At 37.3% G+C, this 23448-nt stretch overlaps 2 protein-coding genes across 3 annotated transcripts; one reads left to right on the plus strand and one right to left on the minus strand.

The window, feature by feature from the left end:
* The first annotated feature begins 405 nt into the window (after positions 1–405).
* PP2D1 (protein phosphatase 2C like domain containing 1) lies at positions 406–6439 on the plus strand. The gene is made up of 3 exons (XM_029085195.1): positions 406–1429; positions 5190–6008; positions 6054–6439. Exons 1-3 carry the CDS (start codon positions 406–408, stop codon positions 6437–6439), a joined length of 2229 nt encoding a protein of 742 aa, XP_028941028.1.
* Positions 6440–6492: 53 nt separating this feature from the next.
* RAB5A (RAB5A, member RAS oncogene family) lies at positions 6493–17617 on the minus strand. Of its 2 annotated transcripts, none has more exons than XM_010168995.1 (5): positions 17364–17617; positions 13663–13814; positions 12560–12682; positions 10040–10133; positions 6493–8116 (listed from the first exon to the last, which is right to left on the minus strand). In XM_010168995.1, the coding sequence occupies exons 1-5, from the start codon at positions 17524–17526 to the stop codon at positions 8001–8003; spliced, it is 648 nt and encodes a 215-aa protein (XP_010167297.1). In that variant the 5' UTR covers positions 17527–17617; the 3' UTR covers positions 6493–8000. The 2 variants fall into 2 exon arrangements, with proteins under 2 accessions (XP_010167297.1, XP_010167298.1); XM_010168996.1 differs by having other exon boundaries at positions 13663–13772; positions 17364–17526.
* Between the last annotated feature and the right edge of the window lie 5831 nt (positions 17618–23448).

Below are 23448 nucleotides of genomic sequence, written 5' to 3' on the forward strand. Positions count from 1 at the left end.
ATGAACAGATACAGCAGAGCTGACGAGGAACTACTCCATATTTACAGCTCTAACAGTGTGAAGGCACAGGGCTATGTATTGAATCACAAGGAGGAAACAACCCACTGAGACCTCACTAGGTAAAAGAATAATCTAAGTTGTGTCATGAATTCCGTATTTCCAAACTTTTCACTTCTTGGATTTGCTGTATTACTGATTTTTAACACAGTAATTAGCTATAATTTTTATATAACCTCACATGGGTTTCCCAGTTTCTTGACCATGTATGCATTAGTACACAATGATGCAATTCAGAGTTGATAAAGAGAGTGAGAACAAGGCTTAGGTAGATGTAGTATCACTTAGTATTAAAATATCGAAATATGAAAATATGAAAATTCTTAACATATTCAACTCCTTTATAGAATGACATGGGAGGAAAAGTCAAAAGACAAAACCAACCCACCTGATTTTGAACGTTCCAGAGATGAGGAAGATCAGCTGGAGAAGGTGCCAATTGCACCCAAGAACGATGATTCCAAGTGCATTTCAATTTTTTGTTCTGTGTGTCAACAAACAATATATCCATATGACTTTCTTTATCATAAAAAAACCCACAAAGCCCTAACTTTGCTGGGCTTCGATAGCCCACAAGGAAAGACTGACAACAAAACACTTTTAGCTCAGAGACAGAAACTAATTTCAAAATTGACAAATGTTCCTAAATATTCCGAAACACAAAGGCAGAAGATTGATTATTCATTTGAATTCCTTATGGATAATCACACTCATACACCATATGGTGATCTTGCCAATATTAACAATCTGAGTACTTTTAAGAAAATAAATAATTCTTTAATAAAAGCATTATCAATTTGCCAAGATAAAAATTCCACGTGGCAGGGAGACATGGAAGACAGATTTATTGTGCTGGACAACTACGGAAATAGGTCAGATACATGTTTTCTGGGGTTAGTTGATGGTTCACATGGTGTGACAGCTGCAGAAGCAGTTGCAGCAGAGCTTCCACTTTTATTTCTTGACCAGCTTGCTCAAACGGATTCCTCCTACAAAAAGAGTAAGGATGAACAGCAAATTCTAGATTCTTTTGCCACAGTAATCAAGGCAGATTACAGGGAAAAAGAGAAGATTTTCTCTGATAAACCAGGCAGTGACGAGACCAACAAGACCAACACTTACGAATGGATTCACAAAGCGTATGCCAAGTCCTTTTGGAGAATGGACAGACTTTTACGACTGGGAAGGAATGAGGTTTCCAAAGTTCACTGGAGTGGCTGTTCGGCAGTTACCTGTTTGGTGGAAAGAATCCCCAGCGAAAGGACAGGTAGCACTGAGGAAGAAGAGAGAAAACATTATGAAAACAACACAGGCAGTCCATTAGCCAGGACAGCCAAAGGTGTTGCTGGGTTACTGCACATTTCCAATATAGGTATGTACATTCCTCACCAGGGTTTTTTTTTATTCTGCCCAATGAAAAGACAAAGAATAGCTACAGATTTGTTGGCAGTAGATATTTGGAGATAAAAAGCAGCAATTGCTTTAGCTTGATAACGTGAAGGAGACATTACAAGTTCCCTTGCAACTGATGTTGGTATCAGGCAGTAAGTATTAAGCTTATCTAGGTAAGTACCTTCAATATGATAATTGAGTTAAAGCAGTAAAGTCAATTTACGAATGCAAAAGACACAGTTAAGAAACATTCCATACACAAGTGACCTCTGTAAGAGTAGTAAGAACAGTATTTATTTATTTATTTTTAAATCAAGAGGACGTTTAAGGTGTCATCATTTTAGGGCACACAATCATAAATCTTCTGATTTCAGATTGGCTAAATCCCTTGTGTCAATGAAACATGCTTAAGAGATTATTTTTATTAATTTGTTTCATTGTGATTACGTGCCACCACATTTTGCTACTGGTAAACTGAAAACACAATCTGTGGGGATCATCTGAAGTACTGATTTCTGAAATAGAAATTGGTTGTTATTTACTGTTATTATGGAAGATCTATTCAGACCTTATGAATTATGAAGGAGAACCCTGCTTTGCCTTACTATAGTGCAGAAAATCAGTTATTACTTACAATCAAAACCACTGATACATTGCTAATGCTTCTCCCTCCAGCCCTGCTAGACAAAGCTCTTGCAGCTCTTAGCAACTCTAGTCATTATTATTTTCCTACTTGCTGATTTCCGTTAGTTCTTTTTGTGTACATAAGACAGCTGTAAGATTACAAGCAAGATGCTTGCTTTCCCATAAAGACACAAGCAGAATTATATAAAGAAAGCTGTTTGGTGAATAGTTTCAAATGGATTTGTGTCTACAGCTATATTCACCAGTGCCTCCCAGTCTCCGCTTGAAGCACATGCCCAGCACTATACTTTTCTGTCATTCTTCCTAGCATTAGTAAGGAATGTGCTAACACTGCAACTTTCCATCAACAGCGGAACTCTTTCCTCCTCAGATGAGTATTCACAAAACTTTTAAGAGTTCTTCTGATTTCTTCATATGAAATTTGTCTGAAATAAATCAAGACGGTCAAAGATCAGTAGGGAACGGGAAAACCATTTGAGAGGCTTCATTTCTTCAGGAGGCAGAAAAACCCCCCAAACAAACCAAAAACATATTCCACATTTGGAAAAACTGATCCCAGATTTTTTTTTAAAAAATAGTAGTAATATTTTTGTTTAATAATAATATGCAATCCTCTGCCAGTCTGAGGAACACTATAAACCAACTTGAACATACACCAACAGTGAAATAAGTAACTGCTGTCTACCCCCTCCCTTTCCTCTCCTCCATTCTCCCAACGCTTGTTGCTATAGCCATACCTTCTCTACTTCCCACAAGCATTTTTGCAGCTACCAGAACTTTACTGTTACTGGTATCAAAACTGGTGGTGGACTGTGGTGGACTCAAAGCCCTGTTTCTGAAAGGCTGCACGCAGCTTGAAGATGAAGCTTTGAAATACATTGGTGCACTTTGTCCCGAACTGGTGACCCTCAACCTTCAAACATGCTTACAAATAACAGATGATGGTGTCATTACAATATGCAGAGGATGCCACAAGTTACAATCCTTGTGTGCTTCAGGCTGCTGTAACATTACAGATGCCATCTTGAATGCCCTGGGACAGAACTGCCCGAGGCTTAGAATATTAGAAGTTGCAAGATGTTCTCAACTATCTCAGATATTCTTGCAGGAAATGCAGTCACACCTTTAATGGAATACAGGAATAACTCACAGAAAGGTTGTAATGTTTTCCAACCTAACAAATGCATTTGTTTTCACCTTACTGGGGGGGGGAAGGGGGGAAAAAACAAACAAAACAACTTACAATGAGCTTGAGAGGTAGAATGAATGCAAGAAAATTTGGTAGAGAATTCACCCAACCTAAGTTTTCTTGTTCTAGTTACCCCCCTCTATCCTTCCCTCCCAAGTGAGGTTTTATGCTGTCTGCAATTAAAGATACTGTAAACTCAAGCTCTTCTATGAGTTAAGGCTTGAAGTTGATCAGAGATACTTCAAACATTTTATGATTAAAGTCCACATTTTTGAACCACTTCTAAATACACATTTATTTAATCTAATACACTTAATTTTCCACCAAACGTATCACATCAAGGATCTGCACAACATTAAGCTTCATTTGCCCCCCAGAACATGTTCTTATAGAAGTATAGACATGTTCCTTCAGCTCCAAGTAAGCAACTGAAGAGGATGGTCAGATATGCAGAGCAGGAAACGGTGGCATTGGCCAGCTTTGCCTTCTTCATTTAGTCCCACAGTAGAGGTCAGCTAGTTCTAGCCAATTCTTTTGCCCTGTCTCTGGTTTGCAGACAAGAGACTTTCATCCAAAAGCCACTAGATTTTACTCTTTCTTGCAGTCGGACTGTTCCACATGGGTTATAGTACGCCCTTTGTTAGGCTTACAGCTGGTGGTCTTACTCTGAGGGTTCAAAGGAAATTACAATCTTCTAGTTCTCCATGGAAATCAGAGGAAAGAGGAGGGAGCAAGCACAAGGAAACATTCACACAGCGTAACTTAAGGCATCTACATTCTACAATCGATAAAAAGCGAGCCCTTCAGTTTGATATTCTGAATCACCTTCTAGAGAAATCTGCCTTCACAGACTACACTTCACTGTCCCCTACCCTACACAGTGACAACACTTTCCAAGAAACACAACTACTGTATAAGCGGTGACGACTTACAAACAATTTTCAGAGATCTGTGCCCTAGTCTAGCCAGATATTAAAACACCATATAAATGATCACACTGGCCAGCTTAACGTCTGGAAAGCGACCATCCCACTGGAGTTCCTTCTGGAAGACATAGTTTTTGCCCTTATGCCAGCACATGGGAGCAGACTAATAACCTCCCGCAACACTAAAAATGGTCTTCTCCCAGCGTAGCCATCTCTCAAACAACACATCACTTTGTTCCAGAGCTGCTTTTCTTTACGCTCTGCATTCCAGTCTAACAAGACCAGTCACCTGCAGTGTTACAATTTCCAACTCTTTCTGTTCTCACTCTACAGATTTCAAAAGTACTGAGGGAAATGTAAACTACCTGTTCCTACTAAAGGAAAGAAGTTAGTCCTCAACTTTGCATGACTAAGAACTCTTACTCCCTTGGGTCCCTTAACCATTTAAGGCATCATGTTAAGAAACTGTAAATTTTAAATGTCCAAATTGTTTTCAGATACTAAAAATCTTACATTGCTAAAAATAGTCTGAACTTGAAACTTCTTGATGAGTTAATTCAGCCATAATGTTTCAAAAGCACACACTCTCCTAAGGGGAGGTAAAAAAAAAAAAGAGTATTTGAGAAAAACACACACTCTTGCTTAAAAAACAGTCCAGGTGCAACATTTCTATCAGACTGCACTTTAAGCTGAAGGAAACGGCACTTAACACTCCTCAAAGGAGCTTAGTTGCAGTCTGAAGAATAAAGTTCTGCAATACTTTTCTGAATAATGTGAGGAAAAAACCCCACAGAAAACTTTGCTGTAAAATGGAAACAGATTCATCCATGGACATCTCTGACAGCAGAAAATTGAACTATGACCTCATTTTTCTTCCCAGTCCTTAGCAAAGGGCTAACTGTAATTTAACAGCAATATCTTAAAAAAAAAAAAAAAATCACTGTGCTGGAATTCAAAATATTATCTCATTTCAATTTTAGGTAATGTGCATGCAGTCTTATGTAAAAATGGAAAGAGTCACTGCCTCTCAAAAGAGCACAGCACTTCTAACGTAAGCGAGAGGAAACGCATACTTCAGAATGGTGGGAACATCAGCACTCATGAACCAGACGGATTAGTAGAGTGGTACCTGAGAACTACAAGGGGTCTTGGACATCACGGAGATCCAGTATTGAAGAGATCTGTTATACCTGTACCTCATACTGTATCCGTCCCCATCGATGACACTTGTCAGTTTCTTATTTTAGCTTCTAATGGGCTTTGGGAGGTTTTGGATTACAATGAAGTACATGTATTAACATTAACAATGTTCACTCATTATTTAAGAATGTATGAATGTGTTCAACAAAACGGAACTTCTCCGTCTAAGTGTCAGGATTTGATACCCCTGACTGAAGACAACTTAAAAGATTCAAAGGCTATTAAGGATCTGCAAGATGGAACAGAGATACTCTATTCCAATGAAGACATTTTTCACACTGACTCAAAAGGCAACCTGAAAACAAATAAAGCAAAGTGTTCTAGAAGGAACTACTTGCAAAGTAAAGATGGAGCTCCTAAGGAAAGTGATGATCACAAAAATCAAGTGGATCCAGAACTGCCTCTTTTGAGTAACAATGAAGTTAGTTCACAGAGCAGAGAGACAAAACAGTCCGATTCTAGCACACAAGGTGGCTGTAAAGAAGTGAAACAGTCTGAGGACAGAAATGTGTATCCACGTCAGAGTTTTCATACACAGTCACAGACTGCAGAGCAAGAAGACACAGGCACTGACACGTTCTCTGCAACAGGTCCAAGCTGCACCCATAAACAGCTGCAGAATGTACCAGCAACAGGGTCTAAAGACATGAAGCAGCCCCCAAAAGACACAAAAGAATGCCTATGTAATTATGACTCAGGTCCACAACTGGCAGAAAAAATGGACTCCGAGATATTTTGTGACAAACCTGCACATTACGCTGGTCAGTACCCGCTAAAAACTGTATCACCAGTGGGTTCTAAACCCCCACCAGAGTTTGAAGAGGACACAAAAACATACCTGTCTGGTTGCAAATCACAAACTGCAGGAAGAGGCAGAGGCGCCCCTGAGACACTCTATGACAACATAGCAAGCTACATTAGTGAACAACTGGTAAAGACTGCATTAGCTGCAGGCTCAAGAGATAACATTACTATTTTGATTGTACTTTTAAATGGATGCGATAAGATACCCAATTACCTCAACATTTAAAAATCTATCGTAGCATAACTGCAGTGCCACAGTATGTACAGCACAAGCTCATATTTAGCTGCGTCATGAATTTACTTATAATCATCTTAAATGCTGACCCATACAGTAAAACAGATATCTTGTCTGGAACTGTGCAAATGCAATAAAACTTTCTGAAACTCTCAGTAAGAAACAGTAATCAAAAATTCTTTTGGTTTTTTTTTTTTTTTTAAACCACTTTATTCAAACCTGAGCACCTCAATATAAAACTAAACACTGGTGAACTGTCATTTTCCTTGCTAAACCAGATTACTGCAAATTTAAAATCTGCACAAGTAAGTTTCTGCTATCAGTTCAACATTTAAATAGACTAATTCATCTCTTCTGACACACTTTGTAGATTTCATATAATGAAAATAACTAAAAGAATTAGTGCAATATACTGGACAGATCAAAATAAAATGTACTTTGGAAAACAAAGTTGCAAAGTTCATTACTGACAGACAGCAGTACTTATGTTACAGATACAGGAGCATCATTTATTACTGTTCTAGCCGTAAAGGAAGAACTTAGAACCCCCTTTGATTAGAGAGGAAAAAAGTTAGCTTTAAGTAACTGTACATTCTGTATACCTTTAAGCAACTCTTAAATATTACAGAAAGTATTAAACAAATGTAGACTAAAATGCAGAGTACCTATTTACAGTACATTAATATCCAAATTTAAAATCAAGTTGGATGTACATAATCGTTAGTGCACTATTTTTTTTCCTTAGGGGAAAAACATAAATTGTAATGGCCAGCAATGACTAAAAACAAAAAAGAAGTCACAGACACCGAGTTTGTTGTGGTTTTACTTGAAGAGCTCTTACAGTTTGCAGAGGGAAAAAAAAAATCCTAAGTCAAAGTTGAATTTACTGGTCTGTACCCTCTGAACAGATCAGAAATGAAATTAAATTTGATTTATCACTAATTCCTTTAGATAACTAACTGGGTTGATATAATTTACATACAGTGTACCAACTAAAACTCCACCTTCCTGCAAGCATATGGATCTTAAAATTGTTAATGCAAGTATTATTTGTAATTAAATTATTAAACTATGGAATGTATAACTAAACAGTAGATACCTGCAGAAACAACTGGTTGCATCAATACTGTAAATAAGTTTAAGTAATTTTTAGACCCTGTTTCTAAAAAGGTTTTAAAGCACAACTGAATTATGAAAAGTCCCAATTCTATTATAACAGTAATCAGTATTGAGGCTACAGGAACTGGCCAATTAGGTCCATGGAAAGTAGTTCTTCTACACCCCTAAAGGCAAGTGATTTTTGAAACCTTTCAACTGAAGGAAGTTTATTCCGCTTCCATCTCTCCTCTACTGCTGAAACATTACAGCCAGTGGATACATGCATGTTAAAATTTTAGGTCAAAAGAAAACTCTGTAGCATGAACTTGACTATTATCATAAGTCTCTTCGCTGTTTGGAAGCTGTACTGGGCCAGGTTAAGCACTCCAATTCCATGGTTATTAACAGTTAGGAAGCAGAAGAATATTCAGAACAGTTTAAAGCAATTGATGTTTTAGTTACTACAACATTGAGTCTTGGGTGGTTGCGTGGGTTCAGTAAGGTCTACTCCTCTTCCTCTGGCAGAGCTGGCTCCTGCATTCTGTGGTTCATTTTTGGGCAATTTTTTTGCTATAAAATCAACAAGAAATGAGAGTTAAAACAGATTGTACTAAGATTAAATCACCTGAGTACATAAACAGTCAATACTTTATTACTCTATAAGCACATCACTATAATCACTATAAAATCTGAGTTGATTCAGTGTGTTGGTAATAAAAGAAGTTAAGCCACTTAACTTCTTAATGATTAACTATCTTATCTATGATTTTCATGAGTGAAATGCATTAGTAATTTGAGCAGTAAAATGTATCTGCACAGGTATGCTATGCCAGTAAATGACGGCTCTTGCAGGAATCCACCTACACAGAACATGCTTTAAGATCAGGATGTTAGTGCTAAAGCAAGCGGGAAGGCACAAAAACCAGACAGAAATGGGTCACACTACTGCCCAGCTATCTAATCAGAGTAAGTATTTGCATACAACATATAAAATAACCCTCAGCACTAGATCAAGTCTCTCCTCTTTTTTCAAGCTGTCTCTTCTCTCCAGCTCTTATGAGTCAATTGACTGAGATAATTTCTTTGTTGTCCTCTGTCCTGACATGAAGAATAAGCACTTCTGAGCAGTAGCTCCCCCTACCAATTTTCTGAGGGAGAGAAAGCCAAGTTCTACATAAAGGACTTCCATGGAACTGTCTTGCCCATGTTACCAGAACCCAACACCACCCCTGTTCTACAGCTTGGCTGCAAGCTTCAACTCCAAAGTACTTACTTTGGCCAGCTTTTTAAAGAACAATTTTTCCTTAAAGGAGTAAAATTCAAGTATAACAGCCAGAAAACCAGCAGAGTACATATCAACCAGATGTGTTGTAGTGCTAGATAATTTCTCAGGGTGCTAGGTAATTTCACCTAGGCTCCCTTTCCCACAAAAAGTTGGACCAGATGATCTTTTGAGGGCTGTTCTACAATTCTGTGACAGAACCCAAGCATTCATGTGGTACTAAGCTTCTGCAAGTACGAAGGGACAAAGTACCAGTAGAAAAATGCCTTCAGACCACTGTTGTTTTGGATTCTTGATGCATTCTAGAACTGTACATTAACACAAATTTTTTTTAACTGGAAGTTCTGAATGAGATCTAAAGCAGTCAATTTACAAGCAGCTGCCGCTTGCATTCCTCAATTCTGTGTTCTCATTTTTAATTTTCTCCCATTTTTGGAAATCATATTTACACATGGTCCTGAGAACTGCATCCATGTTGTGCAAAGGACCATTCTAAGTTCCATGCAACACTTACATCCTTGTCAAGATTTCCTTTCAGGGTCTATTGCTGCACAGATTTTGTTCTGATGAACTGACAAAGCTGAATTTCACCCACCAATATGAAAGAATACTCACATGGACATCCAGCCTTGCAGACAAAAGGTACTAATTTGGCACTGGTTTCTCAAATTTACTTTGTATACTTCATTAAAATATGCAGAGGTAAGAACTACTCATATAAAAAATTACCAAAGAAATAATCAGATTTGGGGGATTATTTTTTTCCTGGGGTTTGTTTGTTTTTGTTTGGTTTTTTTAAATCAAGATGCAAACTGCACCTTTAAACAAATTAATTTTAAAATTTCATCAGAACACTGTTAATTGAGCATTTCTGTATCATTAAGCGCAGGCCCATCTCAAGCATTTACGAGAAAAATATACTTTTGATGCAGTTATGTGTTCCTGCCTCCCCATATTTATAATTGATATGAAGCAAGTACTTGTTACAAAGTGTTGCTATAGTGATACTGAGCTATTCCAAGTCAATCCAAGTGTTTTGGTGCTTGACAGAAGACCTGTGCTACAAGTAAGTTTATCTGACTTCTGAACATCAAAAGGGATATGAAAGTGCCTAAGGAAACTTCAGTGCCAGAAATAAATTCAGCAAAAAACAAGGATCTTGGGTTAGGAAGATTGTGATAGTATGAAAAAAAATTCCCTTAAATTCTCACCAATTGCCATGAATATTTCATTTACGTTCATAGATGTTTTGGCAGACGTCTCCATGAACAATAAGCTATTGTCATCTGCATAAGCCTGTGCTTCCTGAAAGTTAAATAAGAATGCATTACTTCATTAAAAAAATTAAAAAAAAAAAAAATCACACAATCATTACACATTGTACTTTTATTGCTTCTAAGGAACAATTTCTATACCATTTTCAAATAAAGAAAGCTTGTTCAAACATTCATGTGACAATGTGTTATTCATCAGCTATGAAGAAGTTACATCAAGCAGTTAAACATTTAGATATGCAATCTTAAAAATCCTTACTCATCTTAAAAACATCCAGATGGAAAAATCCCAGGCAAAACTAAAAAATAAATAAAAATATTTTTTAAAAAGACAATCCTGATCCAGAACATTAGCTGTGATGGCAAACTCCAGAAAGCGCCATCAAATGTCAGAAAGTCTATTGTTACCCTGGAAAGCAGGTAGTTTGGGAACTGTTTTTAATCTTTCAACCATTTAGGCAGACAGATCAGAAGAGTTTCATTATCCTGACAGAAATCCACAATTATGAAACAAATAATCAGTATTAAACATCTTGCCACGTTATCTCCCTACTCAGTCTGAATTTGGATCTCAAATACGTTGCTTATAAGTTTCCTATTTTTGCCACTTCCTGTTAGCCAATTCAGCTGAGAATCCCCAGCTTCTTATGATTACATAACTGCTTTTGCATTCAATATAAAATCTGCAAAAAGCCAAACTACCTCCAGTGAAAAAAATAATCAAAGTTCTCCATTCATATAAGTGACATCTGCTAAGATTTATGTAACTATATCTGAAATAACTTATTAACAAATACCTAGAAATCTAAAACACACTTCACAATGAGAAAGAACTGTAAAGCCTGCAAGGAGCCCATAAATCCACATTAACAAAAACCTGAACATTTGAAAAATATTAAGATTGTAATTGTACAAGAAATAGTAAAGGTAGCTCTACTTTGGTAATTAAATTTGATTAGGCTTTTGACTGCACATACATGTTAAATCTTTGTTAAATACCACAATTCTTCACAAAACACAAAGGTCTTCTATCACGCTGCTTTATGTTACAATTGACATTGAAGTATAAAATTAGAAAACCAAATTGTTGCATTCCGGCAGAAAAACACCTAAAAGACTGCTAAACTTCACAGTCGGAATCTTATAGTTACAAAAGGATTAATTACTATACACAGCAGTATCTCACACAGTGACACTAAATACAGATTAAAACCGTAAGAGAATGAATGACTAATAAATACGATCTTAATTCAAATTCAATCAATCATGAATGGTAGAACCACCTGCAGTAGGTTTTATTTGCTTTGGAAGCTATTTTCTGATGACTTGGTTAAACTTAACACAAGATAAAATGTGAGAACACACATATATCCTCTAAACTGAAAAGAGTGCCATGAAAAGCACAATTAAAACTTGAACACTGCTTCAACAGTATAGCCCAAGCCAAAGCAAATCAGCTTTGTATTACATGATAACCGAAATTCTCCTGCTGACAAGTCAGAGAGAATGGTTTGCACTGAGAGTTACTGGTATCTCATCCATTGAAACTCTAGTTACTGGTAATTTCAGGTAGAAGACAGGAAGAGGTCACATCAAATAAAAGAAATTCAATTATTCTTAAAGATATGCAAATAAATTAGATATGCCTCAAAGTCAAACTTAATTATTCAAAAAAGTCTTTTACTACATATCACTTGTACAGAAATAGATTTTTCAGTACCAAGTATAATTTAATTAGTCTCAGTTGTTGTTTATATTTAACAGCATGACCTCTATAACAACTATCTATGCTATGCATATAAGCTCCTCTTAGCTCGTGCTGGTTTTGGCTGGAATAGAGTTAATTTTCTCCATAGTAGCTGGTATGGGGCTGTGTTTTGGATTTGTGCTGAAAACAGTGTTGATAATGCAGAGACATTTTCATCACTGCTGAGCAGTGCTCACACAGAGTCAAGGCCTTTTCTACTTCTCATCCCATCCCACCGGTGAGTAGGCTGGGGCTGCACAAGAAGCTGGGAGGGGGCACAGCCGGGACAGCTGACCCCAACTGACCAAAGGGATATTCCACACCATATGATGTCATGCTCAGCATATAAAGCTGAGGGAAGAAGGAGGAAGGGGGAGATATTTGGACTTTTGGCATTTGAAGTAACGGTTACACGTGATGGAGCCCTGCTCTCCTGGAGATGGCTGAACACCTGCCGGCTGACGGCAAGCAGTGAATGAATGCCTTGTTCTGCTTCGCTTGTGCAAGTGGCTTTTGCTTTACTTAAACTGTCTTTATTTTAAACCATGAGTTTTCTCACTTCTACTCTTTTGATTCTCTCCCCCATCCCACTGAGGGGAGTGAGCAGCTGTGTGGCACTTAGTTGCCCACTGGGATTAAACTACAACATAGGTTTATTTACTTTCTATTCCAACAAAATGTTATTTCTATAAGCAAAGGTATGTACATACCTGGAAATCCACAGCTCTTTTGTTAGCTAGATCAGCTTTGTTTCCTGCTAAAGCTATTACAATGTTAGGACTTGCTTGTCGCTGAAGTTCTTTGACCCAATTTTTCGCTCTGGCAAAGGACTCCTGTTAATGATTGCAAAATGATGCAACTGAGTTTTATCATCCTTTTGTACTTGCCTATTATCCCAATCTCTGTTACCTACACCTCATGCAAAAGGCCAAGGCAAGGCTGCTACCCTTGTCCAAAGGCCCACTCCAACTTGCCAACTGCCAACTTTTAAAATGAAGCATTCCTACCTTAGTTCTCAAATGTGCTTAGTTGGAATAATGCTGAAAAAGTAAGTAAAGATAGGAAGATCTTTATGTAGACAGAGTAAGGAAAGAAGTGGTTAAGAGAGAAAATGGGAATTTAAATTTCTCCTCTAGAAGAATCAAGTTTACAAACAGCTATATTGAAAGGCTCTCAAACCACTTTCTAATTACTGAGCATTATGGTACAGGGTTTCTGCTTTTTTTAAGGGTTTTGGTTTTTAAGTCTCATTTTACCAAAGACAAGTGAAATTTATCTGATCTAAGTTCAAATAAAAAGAAATCAAATAACCTTAGGTTTTGGTCTCAATGTCTTGTGCTACCTTTCTAACCCTTACCTGTAACCTGCAATAATATAATATTAAAATAAGGTCTTTCACTATCAGAAATAAACTGCCACCAGCAAGGTGATTAGACTAATAGTAATTCTAGTGAACTGATTTAAAGGTGAGTTTGAAACAGTTCTGCAATGTAATTTGCTTGCTTTCTCGCTTTCCTTTTTTGATAAAATAAAAACCCCTAGAAATGGTCTTTTGGCAAGAAAAGTTTACAGACACAACTTAACATTATATAATCCAATATGAAATGAGCAATTTGACCTAGTGAAAGATGTCCCTGCCCATGGCAGGGGGGCTGGACTAGACAACCTTTAAAGGTCCCTTCCAACCCAAACCATTCTATGACTCTATGAATGATTAATCGATTCACACAAATCAGTGAGAAAAATTAAGGAAAGACTGATGCAAGACTACTCACTTCCAACCCCCCCCAGACCTCCCCAGTACAGTACTTACCTCATTTGTAATGTCATAAACCACTATAGCTGCTTGTGCTCCTCTGTAGTACATGGGTGCTAAACTGTGGTACCGCTCCTGGCCAGCTGTATCCCAAATTTCAAATTTTACTGTCGTATCATCGAGACATACCGTCTGGGTTAGAAAAGCAGCTACAAAAAAAGATAGAGATGCTGAAACCAGAAGTCTGCTTAGATCTCTATACTCATATAAAATTACGTTAACAGAGATGCAAATATGATTCCCTTAAATGATTAAAGCCTATTATTAAAATATAGCAGGTCTGAAACAAGCATTAGCTGACAGGCTATAACTCTGATCAACACAGAACCAAGTGTTGATCAGTTACTTAAACAGTTACATAAACAACCAGTCTTTCCTCAAGTTAAAGACATAAGAAAGCAATAATGGGAAAGAATTTCCGTTTTTGTAGCAGTGAATCTGAGTAAGCACAAGCCTTCTCTTCAGTCTTCCAGGTGCATTTCATCCTGCTTCAACAGACTATACAGAGTACAATTAACAGCATCCCATCATGCTATAATCCAACAGTTGAGATATTTACAGTTCTACATATTTACATTACTTGAATAGTATCTTAAAGCCTTGATTTTCAGCTCCTGAGAACTCCACCTTAGCTAATGAGTACGGATGAAAAAATCACTTCTCAAAAGTTCTTGCTCTTCAAGCAGATATATTTCTGACTTTGCAAGTGATCTCAAGAATTAATTTCAGCATAATTTTGACAGCCTGCAGTATCAGTGAAACTCGCATCCACTGACAGTACAGCTGAATGCATTACCATAAATAATGGTCTTCCAAATACAGGAAATGGTAAATAACACAGTTACCCCTAGTAAAGATCTTCCATTCAGATTAAGGTACGATCAAAATACACCGACAAGCACCCATACAATATAGAAATCCATATTACAAAACTAAGCGAGAAAATCAAAAATTTATTGGAGAAAAGAAAAAAAAACAATCTGAAAAGCAGTATTTCCTTCTACTGGGTTCTCTTAACTCTAAGTTTTAACTCAGCCATCTGTTCTACCTTAGCTTTTGAAGTTTGTTTTTTTTTAAAAAAACCCCTAACTTCCCACAACTATTACAGTGGTTTGAGAAGCTGTCTTGATTACCTGCTTTATAGTCACGTTGCTTGCCCAGTTATAGTGCGTATGCAGCAGAAAATGCAACAATTCCAAGAATTTAGATGAAAGTTTGAGCAATCCAGCATAAATGCTTGGAGTTGTTTTTCCAGTCCTGACAGACATTTAGTGAAATACCGTGTGCAGACTGGCTTGCCCTTGCTCCTTCCACAGACAAACAACAAATCTTAAGACATTCTGCTTGATGAAATGCTAAGGGAAGCCTCCTCCTTGGCTGAAGTGGGAACTCCAGTCACTAAGCATACTGACAGATTGTAGCAGATTTAAATCAAATGTCTGCAGAGACACTGACCTATAACCCTTGCATATTTGGGATGTTACCTGGTCCCACATACTCCAAGACATCATAGCCTATGAATCATTCCAAAACTGCTGCAACTTCCAATGCAACTTACTACCGTAAACCAAAAGCAAGTCAGTCTTGCTTTATAAAGGACACTGTAACTAACAGAGAAGGTGACTAGGTAAGTGGTCAGGTGTTCCTGCTTCAGGGGTATTAGCATCCACCACAAATGAGCAGGTAGGTTGGAGAAAGTAAAGGCTTTGATGTTTCAGTGCTAAATCACCATAAATCTCTCTAAATGTTAAATATCCAAGCACTGGTAAAACAGGCTCCTCTTAGTAGATCCCTAAGCAGCCCAGGACCAAAACAAAAGAGGAAAAAAACATATATCCTGCATCAGACCAAGGGCTTCCTCCTCAGAACCTGAACATCCTCTTTCTCCAAGACAGAGACAAGATGTTAAACAAGTGGAATTTGAAGTTCTTACAGACATTATTCTCTTCAACAGAAGAATGTAGCTACACTCCACAAATCAAGTGAATTATCTTCTCAGGAAGAGAATAAAAACAAGGGTTTTATTCTGTGACATACTCTTGTTTTTGTTGAAACAAGCATTTCAGCCACCATAAAATGCCAGTTAATTTCTGCAAACAAGGTAACTTTCTTCTATCTTGCAAGGCCATAGTAAACTGACAATTAATCAGCTGTGTTCGTTATCTGAAAGCCTATCACCCTTAACAGTCAGACTTCCATCTTAAGCAACCAACAGGCATTTATACACTAGTCTGGAGTGGCAAAACCACACCACCACCATCCAACACATCTGCCTTAAACTGCACTCTCTTTCAGATGTTTTTATTCAGAGTCACAATGCACATAAGCCTTTCTTTGTTAAAAGGCCCTTCTGTATAGAAAGAAAATTATGCCTTAGGCAACTACAAGCTACAGAGTTAGACAGCTTTCTCTATAGAAAACTTTTCCTGAATCCCAACATTGCTGCATTTAATATCTTTCTGTTGTATTATATGGCATTTCCTTGCTTCTATTTTATATAGAAGACACACAAGTTAATACAGACATTACACTGGACTTTATATATCTGAATTTGAACTTAAACAAAAGGAGATTAATTAATTGGAAATTGAACAATGAATTTCACTTAATTTTAACAGTGTTTTTTAACTAAAAATCATGTTGATACTGGGAAGTTAATTCACTATAAATCTTTGAGAATGCTCTCCATATGACCACATAGCTGTATGAGATAATACAGAAAACTTTAACACTAAGACCTATCCTAAAGCCATTATAAAACACAAAGCCAAAAGTGAGCATTAGCGAGACTGCTAAAGGAGAGTAAAAAGTGGTTCTCCATTTATGCTGGCAGATATACAAAATGAATATATGCAACAGCTAGAAATAGGGTAAAAAAAACAATGCAATTAAATTCAGCTTATATTTTTTGTAAGCTTTGCAGATTTTTTTACATTTCAACAACTGTTCATATGTAAAGACACATACAGTCCACTGACAGGGCTTCACATAAATATTACAAATTAAATAGACTGATTCACACAAGCAGCAACAGGGACTACTAGAAAATATTTACCAGTCAATAAAATCCACATTTTGTTTAAGTCTGTAGGCATTAGTTAGTTGTAGGATAAGTTTCAATTTATCCAAGGAGGGATATGGCTCAAAGTGCAAACCTAAACATACAATGTAACAGAAGAAATCAGCCAGGGAGGGCGATAAAATCTGTTCACAGTTAAACAGATTCTTTTCAGTTCAAGTAGCCAGCACCTGGTTTTTTTGAAGACACAACATGTAAAAACAGCACACTGAATTCTAACAAAGAAAGTTATATCTAGAAATGTAGCAAGTTTGCTCAAATAAAAAGCAAAGCCAATATGCATAAATGACAACACAACCTTTTTGGAAGATGCAGCATTTTGTTTTCATAGGTTTTTAATTCTTATGAAGCAGTTATTTCATGCATTAAGCATATAGCACAATTAAAATAGCCACCCACAAACAAAATGCAACATCCTCCACTTGACACAGATATCTGCTACAGCCTTGTGCCAACTACAACTTTTAGCTTAGAAAGTTACAGTTCTCAATTGGAGACATGGGACTCAGACTGGATCCTTGCTGTTAACAACCCCTCTGAAAGTGCCATTACATTCAGGGATGTCAAGTGCAAGGACAGAAACTCAATGTGAAACAAATCAACAGGATAATGTTCTCACCTCCAATAGTACTTTCTTGAAACTCATGAAACTGTCCTTTTACAAAGCGAAGCACCAAACTTGATTTGCCAACTGCAGATTCTCCTAAAAGTACTAGTTTGAACTGGCAAATTTTATTTCCAGCATTTGGCCCATTGGGTCTTGTTGCTCCTCGATTAGCCATGCCCAAATTAGAAAGAAGTCCTTTATTTCAAGCTCTTGAAAGCAAGTTCCAGGATTCAGATCTCAGTGGTGCTTCTGCCAGTTACAATCTGTTTATGAAAAGACAGTAGGTGGTATTAGATTTACAAACCAAGTAAGAAAAATATAATTCACTAATGCAACATGGATTACATATAACCTGTCCCAATATTTACCAAAGTCAATAGTCCGCAGTACAGCTACCACTGCTAATAAGATGTCAACTATAGACAAAACCTATGACAAATGAACCAGTTATCTTCTTCAATAATTAGTTCTCCCATTAAAGCTTCAAATTAGGACATTAAAATCCAATTATGTTTCTTCTTGCAAGACTTCAGTCTCTTTATTTCTTAACATATCAAGACTGAAGTATATAACACAACAGATTCGGACTTTCGCATTACTGATAAAATATCAAATGACAAGCAATACTTTTTTCCGTAATTTTGCTATTGCTAAGCAATATTCTGAAGTCAGCACCACTAATGGATGCTAAAAAATTGAGCAAGTTGGGAAAACTCAGTCACCACATCAAGTTCTTTGCAAGTACACTTCATCAATTCACTGCTATCATGTATATCAAATGCAATTTCCTTAAATAAAAGTACAGAAGATCTTGACATACAAATCATTAACACCATAAGTAAGAAACCAGATTGTCTTGACCAGTAAGAATTGGAGATCACTTTGTGCAAGCCAGAGAACTATGGTATGATGATAAATGGATATTTCCAATACTAACACATGTCCTAGCAGATCAGTATTCACAACAGAGATCTTTGTTAAGAACAAGTATAAACAGTTTATTACTTAGTCTACCTACGTCCTTTTTCAAACTCTTAAAAAAACCCCTAAAAACCAATATTTATTTCTATGGACAGGGAAGCTTTATTTCTATGGATAGGGAAGCCTTTAGACTCAGCTGGTGACACTTCTGAGCCTAAGGTTTATGTTTTTACACACTTAACAGTAGAGATTAAATCTTTTTGCAGGTAGGCATTGCTGATTTTCTCCTTCCTTCCAATTTCCAAACCAAAATTCCAAGTGAGCCCACAGGAAAGATATCTAAGTGATGGTCACTCAGCTCTCAGGGAGAAAAACATGTGCTTCTGTATTTCTGCTAAAAGACAAGCCAAAACAAACAAATGAGTCCGTAACTTTGTCCTACTCCAGTTGATCATTTACCTGATTTGTGCACACTTTGTGGGGATACAGCTTTTCCAGCATCTAGGATGCAAGCAAGTTTGTTTAGAGCACATTCTCCTAATGCAGAAAATGGCTTTAATGCACATGCTTGCAACAAGGTAAGCAAACCTACTACTTTCAAATTACTTCTTGCTCTTTCTTCCTTATGGTAATGCAAGTACATTTTAAACCAAGCAGTAGTCTTTAGCCATCTTCCCATTTCAAACCACTTAGCACATACATATTGGGCACCGGAGCATTCCATTTTGCTGCACACTTAGCTCAGATAAATAAGGCTTCATTCTTCTTCCCAACTCTCCCTTTTGTAAACTCAAAATAAGTTCTAAAGAACTTTCTTTCCTGGAAAGTGCTTCTAGCACTCTAGCAGAACTCCATCTTCCACCAAGATACTCCCTTACAAACTCATTTCCATGCAATAAACGAGAAAGAAATATTAGTATTATTTCTTCAACAATGTAACAGTTGAAAAATTGGTATTTTATTCCTCACTGTGACAGAACTTGAATACAGGTCTTAGAAAAATATTTTCAACATCTTAAAGACACTCCTATGTTGTTTCCCATACCTCACAAAATAATGTAGCTACTTCCAGGTAGGATCTTCCAATGCTGTACTCATCCCTATCTGTCCTGAGTTTCTGTCCTGTTTGACTATTATGATATCCTTAAATTAATATTTTTTTTTTAGTTGCACAATATGATCTAATAAACACTGAACTTTAGATCTATGTTACTACAAACATAAAAGTGCACCACAGTGAATGAATATTTCTATGAAGCAAAAAAGCCCCGGCATATCCCACCACCATTATTATTAAGTACTATAATTACATATTAAAATCCTTACCCATTAAGTTCAATTTGGGTGAATATTTTAGAATACAGGAATGGATCCAGTTATTTTAAAAATACCAGACCTTTCATCCTTACAGCATAAAACAATTAATGCACAGCCAGTCTGTTGGTTCTCAGGCAAGACTCTTCCCCCTCCTACACGTGCTGCTGAAATAAGCTTCAGAAGTTGTGCAGCAATTTGGATAAAAACGGATCAGTGACAACAGTTAATCTCTCCCTAATTATACTACAAGAAAGAAAGCAGCAAGGCATAGCCAAGATATAGGTAGCTCAGAATACTGTGAAGCCATTTGTTTATCTTTTCCTTTGGAAAAGTATACGAAGACAATTAAGTTATTTCTGTTTTAAAATTAAATACATCTGTTTGCTGTATTAGGATAACCATGTGTGTGTGTGTTAGGATAACCATGTAATAATTAAAAACCCTTTAATCTTAATTAATCCCATATTTTTTCTAGACTCTGCAGCATTAATAGAGACATCAGGGCTACATCCAATGACCATGAGTTAGTACTCTCTGGAGCAAGTGACTTCTAGATGGCACACAGCAAGGAAATCAACCCCCTACACCAATACTTTTTCTGACTCCTTTTTTGCCTGATGTCTCTCGTATTGAGAGCAAAGAGAGGCATGATGGAAAAACAGGCAACATTGATTTAACTCACATAGTATCTATGTGTTTCAACTGGCCGTTTACAGGTTATAGCTGTTCAGATTTGCATCACTTAGAAAACAGTAATTACCACCCCTTCCAAAACTCCTTCAGGATCCACAGCTGAAATAGGCTGTCAAGAAAAATACTTAATTCAATTTTTATAGGTGCCCAAGCTACAGAAGCTGTAGTTATCAGGAACTTAGACATTTACACCCTTCTAACACCTCTCACCAGCAATCATTCTAGACACTGAGATACCATGCACAAAAATAACCAGCTGTCAAGCTGACAGAGATCACACTACCTGAGAGGAAGGTCATCAGATCACGAAAACATACTACAAACGTCATTCATTCAACGATCACATCAATATGTCTAATAGCTTAACAATAAAACTTGCCGCAGTCATATCACCCACTTTTTAACAGCTCAGGATAAAAAAATGCACAACTGAAAACCCAACAGAACGTATTCATATGATTTTGATGTATTAGACAAGTCAGTAACACCTTCTATAAGAATCACAGAATCATTAAGGTTGGAAAACACCTCTAAGATCATCCAGTCCAACCACCAACTCACCACCACCATGCCCACTAAACCATATCCCCAAGTGCTACATCTATGTGTTTAAAGTGTACATGGAAATAATAATATTTTGAAGCCTCAGATGACATTGAAACTGTTCAGTAAATTCACACATGGCAGCACACAAATGTGAAAAACAAGGGCAGTATTTTCTTCATCTGAAGAGCAGCAGTACTACAGTGTGACACAGCCATTACAGAGTATTTTTGGTCTGTCCTTTTCACATCTGTGTGCTGTGGATCCTTGGAGTGCCTCACAAGGATTTCAAAGCAGACTTCGATGCTACAGGACCCACACATGCTCCAAGCCTCAGGTCTCATTCACTCTCCAGTTCCTTAAGTCATCTACAAAACACCAGTCTTGAGAACCGCAAAACAAGAGCCACAGAGAGGAACAGGACGTTCTGTACCCTACACACACACTGCAAATTCAAGTCTTTTTTGACAAATCCCTCTCAAGACAATTCTGAACCCTTACTTCAAGCGCTTAGCAGCAATGCCTATTTCTTACCCTAGGCTTTGGTGTAAAACTCCAGGAAAAGACCCACTAACACGATCCCCACCCCTCCCATGTTTGTATGCTGAGTAAACTTTGAAATCTATTGATATGGTTAGAATACATGGAGAAAGAAAATCTTGGTAAGACATTTTCATTCATCTACACAAAGGTGCACAACTGTTTGACTTGAACACTCAAATCAAGCTTTTAACTGATATGTATGGAAGTTACACAAGGGATTTACTTATATAAAAATAGGCTGAGGAAAAAACTACAAAAGTGTCTTAGATGGATGGCTTCACAGAGATAGAAATGAGGGAGATGTTCTTACTTTTAGGGAGAGCAATGTGAGAACCCCATCATATGAGACAAGGCCCATTTTGCAGTCTTGGGCACTACAAATACATAGGTCCTTCTGGGAAGTAGGAACTTTCACTCTTCTAATGAATATCCCCCAAAAGGGACAGCAGCTTCATGCTGAAATGCCAGAACAACAAAGTTTGGAGCATATTAATGGGAAAGTACTCCAGTTAATCCTACTGAGTAATTTAACAGATGCTGGGTGTTCTCATCACTTCAGAAGAGAAGTGTCTATGCTGCTAGATAGTCTTTGTTAATGAGCCCTATTTATGAAAGAGAAGAGTCATACGTCTATTGGTAGGTCACCACACAAATTTTATTATGTTTGAGTCTGTGTACAAAACACCCATAGTCCTGGCCAATATCTACAAACTCGCCATTTAATGACATAATTCAGAGTCACGTAAGCACTCAGATCAGTGCCTAGTTTAAACTACAAGAAAGCTAACACAGAAGTATCAAAATAACACAAGTGACAAAAGCGAGCCTACTGAAGAGATTAAGACAGCTAACATTGTTCCTACAATGAATGTCATTGAGTGCATTATCAAACACAAAGACCACAACAAAAATTCACAATAAATTTAAAACTGGAACATTCCATCACTTCTATATTTCAGAGCAAATGACAACACTTCTTACCATGAACACACTTACTATTGTAGTAATTTCTAATAAACTTTTTCACACTTCATGAACAGAGGCAGATCATACAATGCTGAGGTTGCAATCCTTATCTAATTTAAATCTATTTATACAGGACTATCTTGAATGTTTTAAAACACAGTGTCTAAAAAGCCTCATTTATCAGGCACTCCTACTAAACAAGTTTTTCTCTATTCCCTTCCAGGTTTGGCAGAATTAGCGTGGCATCTTACTGCAGTGTTCAAGACAGTGAACTGTACAACTACGCTTGTCACATGTAAGCCAGTTTATATGGAAACATAATGAGACAGTAAGTTAAACAAGTGAATCAACAGTCACTGCAAAAAAATCATAGCCTTCCAATTAAAGATAATAGCTATTTCATAAACTCATATGAATGATGTATAGTACCAACTGCTTTCAGATAAACTGGTTTATCATACAGGAAATATAATTAATGATGACGGTACTACCATTGTCTCTAGCCACCTCACTTCAGCCAACATTCACCTTTTTTTAACATTTATTATTACAGAATAACAATAAACACATGTGATCTAGCCCACCTGCAACTCTGAAAAGTCACCACCAAATTGGAAAAAAAAAAAGACACCATGCTTTTTACTTGATCTGAATGTTACATGCAAGAAGCTGATTAATTTCAGCTGCTAAATTTGATTATCTGTTCAGCCTCTCTTTTCCATCCCCAGGCTCTGAAAGAGGCATAAGATAGGGGGAAAAAAAACCCCAAATCATCGAAAATGCTAAGAGAACAGCCTTTCACAGCCCTATGCTTTGGAACATTTTGATAGCTCTTAGGCAATTCAGCTCTCATGTGAAAGTTAAAGGGTATAGGTTTCTTGCTCCACCATACTCTAGCCTTATGGACAGTTCCAATCAAGCCTCATGCAGAACATACCCAGTACACTAGGCCTGTCGTGATCCCCCGGCTGGCGACGCGTTCTCCGAGTATTTTACTTCCCACCTCATTCACCATCCCCCCTAAAGCCGCAAGCGAAAGGGAAAGCGAGGGACCCATCTCCCGTATCTCACAAGCAACTCGAAGGGAACAACCCTGCCCTCGCAGCTGGACCCG

This window comes from Antrostomus carolinensis, unplaced genomic scaffold, assembly GCF_000700745.2.
Source record: "Antrostomus carolinensis isolate BGI_N321 unplaced genomic scaffold, ASM70074v2 scaffold20345, whole genome shotgun sequence".
Lineage (NCBI taxonomy): Eukaryota > Metazoa > Chordata > Aves > Caprimulgiformes > Caprimulgidae > Antrostomus > Antrostomus carolinensis.

What these genes read in the sequence shown, in the direction of transcription:
- PP2D1 (XM_029085195.1), top strand. Translation starts at nt 406, where the DNA reads ATGACATGGGAGGAAAAGTCAAAAGACAAAACCAACCCACCTGATTTT. An exon ending in ACTGCACATTTCCAATATAG is followed by an intron (nt 1,430 to 5,189) that starts GTATGTACATTC and finishes TTTCAATTTTAG; the next exon opens with GTAATGTGCATGCAGTCTTA. An exon ending in CTCTGCAACAGGTCCAAGCT is followed by an intron (nt 6,009 to 6,053) that starts GCACCCATAAAC and finishes CAGGGTCTAAAG; the next exon opens with ACATGAAGCAGCCCCCAAAA.
- RAB5A (XM_010168995.1), bottom strand. Translation starts at nt 17,526, where the DNA reads ATGGCTAATCGAGGAGCAACAAGACCCAATGGGCCAAATGCTGGAAAT. An exon ending in TTTATGACATTACAAATGAG is followed by an intron (nt 12,683 to 13,662) that starts GTAAGTACTGTA and finishes AATCATTAACAG; the next exon opens with GAGTCCTTTGCCAGAGCGAA. An exon ending in AAAGAGCTGTGGATTTCCAG is followed by an intron (nt 10,134 to 12,559) that starts GTATGTACATAC and finishes TTTAACTTTCAG; the next exon opens with GAAGCACAGGCTTATGCAGA.